Here is a 4,041-nt window from a genome sequence, read left to right on the forward strand (position 1 = left end):
TGATTTTCAATAACATGACGAAGGTCACCTCTCACACTAAACCACAGCTTGTATTGTGATATTAGTTATTTAAAAAGTTTTTTTTTTTATCTCTTTTACAAATTTGACAATTCATTTTAAGATTGTTTTGTGATAATTGCACTTACTGCTCTACCTTGTTATTATGATGTTCCCTTTTTGATTCCTTTTAAAAGTAAACTTATCCAAGGCAACAATGTCAATACTGTAATTAGCTCGGTAATTATTATTGGGCAACTTTTAATTGTCAATAATTACAATAATTATTTTGTTATTTGGACTTGTTATGCTTTCTGGGATTCAGTCTACAAGTGGAATGTGTAATTTGACTCCATTTTTCCTCTAATGGTGAATTGCTCCATGCTTCTAGATGTTTCTTTCAATTTGATTAGGATCTTATTGCCACAAGGCTTGCTTGGCAATGGTGGATGTTAAATTGTGTCTATCAAACCCTTCGGCAGTGTTTTAATAAAGATCTTAAGCTAGTTTAATGACCTGGTGCCAGTCATAATTGTATCAATTACTGGCTATTATATTATAAATATTGGACTTTTTGTTTTTAGAATACTCTTTCTACTCATCAGGTGTTCTTATTTATCATCCACTGCAGCTGTTTCTATGTTGTGGTTTATAATTTAACTAATTTTGTGTTCACAATAATAAGGTACATCATAGTACATCTACCTGCATACACTGTCACTCCACCTGCTATAGTGCTGGACTTGCTTGTCTCTTTTTCTCTCTTTTTCTCTCTTTTTTAAGTGCTACACCTGTACATACTTTCCCTCTCATTGTGTGCATGTACATGTGTATATGTATTATGTAATGCTTACAATAGTAAACAGTTTGTATAATATTACCAGTAGTGTGCAGTACTACAGTAGATTACCTCACTTACTCTATTAGGAGCTGTTAAATGTTTTTATTAAGCTTGTCCTTAAAATGCAATTTTAGTGCTTTATGCCATGGTAGTAAGCTACATGTACATGTATTATGCTCGCTGTGTTTTTTATTTCAAGAGGTATGTTTTTGTTACTTTTATGTCATTAATACCTTCTAAATTTACTTAACCACATCCATGTGTTTACTTCTCAATTTTATAAAATTTTTTACTAAACTATAAAATATGTCAAGTTATTGCAACTATAAAGAAATGGTCTAAAACTAATAAAAATGGCCTAAGCTAATAGAAATGACATCACACTTGGTCCCTGAAATTGTTCTGTTTTAAATTTGCCGACGAGTTTTCATATCAACATACTTTAGGTTCCTATAACCATGCCAACTATGCCAATAAATTCCTCTCCAGACACTATCACCATAGTTACCATTGAGAATTGTTGAAAAGCAATGACTGTCTTGATACCACCATCCATTGTTATCATATTTACCAATGCAGTTGCGATAATCGTTGTCATAAGTGGCAAACCTGTGACCATTATAAGGAGCCAGATCATCCCCAATAGTCCCTGAATAACCTCCTATAAATAATGTATATTGACTTGTAATGTTTCCAATATTGAACATTGAGTACTTAGCATAACCTATGCGACCGTCAAAATCTCCAATGTCTACTCGTAAAGTATTTGTCTCTCCTTGAGTGAGGCGGTGTATTTTGCTCAGTCCTAGCCAGAATTCCCCAGTGAGGTTACCGAAACCTTTCTCATAGTCAGCCCAGTTCCTATTGAAAGCAACAGATCCATCTTGTCTCCTCTGAAATACAGTCCACCCACCACCATCAGTCTCCATATCGCAGTATACCTGTACAGAAATAAATTAATGCAAAGTTGTACAGGAGCCATTACTTGAAAAGCTTCTCCTCCATTTGGTTTTACTGGATAGACTCCACTCTGATTGATCCCTAACTCTTGCCATGCTCTGCAGTCTGGTGGCATCACACAAACTATAAAATAAGAATTTTAAAGGAGTTGGGATTATTTCATTATTTTACCTGGTGGAGCATTGACTGTTGTGTTTGGAGAGGAAAGGAATTCAGTAGGTACAACCAGTGGAGTTGGAGATGGGGCAGCAGAAGGAAATGGATTAAGGGTAGGAGATGGTGATGGCATATCATCAGGACAGTTTCCAGCTGCAATGTTAATCATAGCAATAGCTATTATGACACATAGCCATTGAGAAGTAACCATGATTGATACTATATAATAATGCGTTGCCTTCTGCTGATGAGAAAGAGATGAGGTTACTCTTCTTTTATAATGGACAGACTTGTGATACCTTTTGCAGGTGAATGTGTTGACTTAGTGAAGGTAAATTTATTTTTTGGTGCATATCTTTCAGTTTTTGCTATCCTTCTGAGTTTTACGACCACAGTGTATATTTGGGACACTTAATTTTTTTAGTCTAAACATGTGAAAGACTTATGAGTGAGTAAAATAATCTGCAGCAATGCAGCTGTGTCAACAAGGTGAAAGCATTCTTGCATTTAAATACTAATATTATGCATCCTCATTTTCATTCAAAGAGTACTGGTTATTAAGTAATAATAATTATTGAATAAACTTAAGAGCCGCTGCTAATGACCGTCTTGGGAGCTCGTTTCTGAAGAGTTTTAAAGATCCGGATAGCTCTTATGGAGAATATGACTATACTTTTGTTGATGGTGACCCACCAAGGAACTACATCTGTCTCATATGTACTTTAGTGTCACGTGATCCTCATCAAGTCTCCTGCTGCTATAACATCTACTGTAAGAGTTGTCTGGATAAGCACAGGAAGAAATCCTCAAGGAATGGAACATTCAGCTGTCCTGCTTGTCATAAACTATTGGATTCCAAGAGCTATTTTAAAGATGGAAGGATGGAGCGTGAGATAAAAGCCCTTAAAGTTCAATGCATCATTGAGGAGTGTGACTGGAAAGGAACTCTTGGTGATATTCAAGCACATGTCATGGGCTGTCCTTATCGAATGGTCGACTGCTCTCTGGGATGTGGGGAAAAGATTTGTTGTAGGGAAATGGAAACTCACCTTCAAGATTGTCCAAAGCGGATAGTTGGTTGTCAATATTGTAAGAAAGAAGGTCCTCATAACATTATAACAAGCAGTGCTCATCTTGACAGGTGTTATTCCTACCCAATCAAATGCTGCAATGAAGGTTGTGAATTTATTCAAGAACGCCTTTGGTTTAAACGTCATGAACAAAATTGTCCTAAAGCTATTGTTTACTGTGAGTACAGTAATTTAGGGTGCGATAAATTAATAAAAAGGGAAGAGCAAGAAAAGCATAATGAAGAATTCATGAAAGAGCACTTACAAATGGCCATCAAACGAGTTGATACTCTGCAGACGAAATCTGCTGGTATGAAATGCACGAGTTCAAGTTCCCATGTCTTCAAAATGAATGATGCATACACCCATAGATGTTATGATCAGGTGTGGCATAGTCCATCATTTTATACCTCACCAGGTGGGTATAAGATGATGCTTTGTGTATATGCTAATGGTCATGGCAGAGGAAAAGGCACCCACTTGTCTTGTTATACTGTTCTTGTTCCTGGGGAGTATGATGATGAGCTGGGGTGGCCATTTAAGGAGAAGTCACAGTAGAGCTGCTAAACCAAGATGAAGATAAAAATCACAAGAAGCTTGTTATCAAGTATGACCAATCAACTCCTGAGGATTGCAAGGAAAGGGTCACAAAATTGGTTTCGCAAGAGTGGGGGGAAGATCGATTCATTGCTCATTCTGATTGTGACTTTAAATATATTTCTTTTTGTTACCAATATTTTAGAGTCAGTGCAAAAGTCACCTCTGTGACTAAACCATGGCTTGTATCGTGATTATTAATTCAGTATAAAAAGTTATTTGTTTATAATTGGTGAAATAGTTTTGATAGTTTGTACACGACTTGTAGGTAATGATATTATTTGTTTCTTAAGTGCATTGACTGAAAAAGAAAAGGTCCATGTGTTTGTTTTGTTGTGTAACTTTCAATGAATGTTAGGTATTCAGTTTCTTTTATAAGTACCTACTGATGTACATGAGTATACATCTACGGCAAATGTG

The 4,041-nt window shown here is 36.0% G+C and overlaps 2 protein-coding genes across 2 annotated transcripts; one reads left to right on the forward strand and one right to left on the reverse strand.

The window, feature by feature from the left end:
* Positions 1-1,279: 1,279 nt before the first annotated feature.
* LOC100631592 (fibrinogen-like protein 1) lies at positions 1,280-2,165 on the reverse strand (the record flags this gene model as incomplete). The annotated part of the gene is made up of 3 exons (XM_020006522.1): positions 1,970-2,165; positions 1,824-1,921; positions 1,280-1,731 (listed from the first exon to the last, which is right to left on the reverse strand). Coding segments are annotated over exons 1-3 (746 nt in total), but the record flags the coding sequence as incomplete, so codon positions are not given.
* Positions 2,166-2,234: 69 nt separating this feature from the next.
* LOC105315530 (TNF receptor-associated factor 2-like) lies at positions 2,235-3,334 on the forward strand (the record flags this gene model as incomplete). The annotated part of the gene is made up of 3 exons (XM_011410215.1): positions 2,235-2,262; positions 2,317-2,350; positions 2,544-3,334. Coding segments are annotated over exons 1-3 (853 nt in total), but the record flags the coding sequence as incomplete, so codon positions are not given.
* Positions 3,335-4,041: the final 707 nt, after the last annotated feature.

This window comes from Amphimedon queenslandica, unplaced genomic scaffold, assembly GCF_000090795.2.
Source record: "Amphimedon queenslandica unplaced genomic scaffold, v1.1 AMPQUscaffold_9752_Cont18067, whole genome shotgun sequence".
NCBI lineage: Eukaryota > Metazoa > Porifera > Demospongiae > Haplosclerida > Niphatidae > Amphimedon > Amphimedon queenslandica.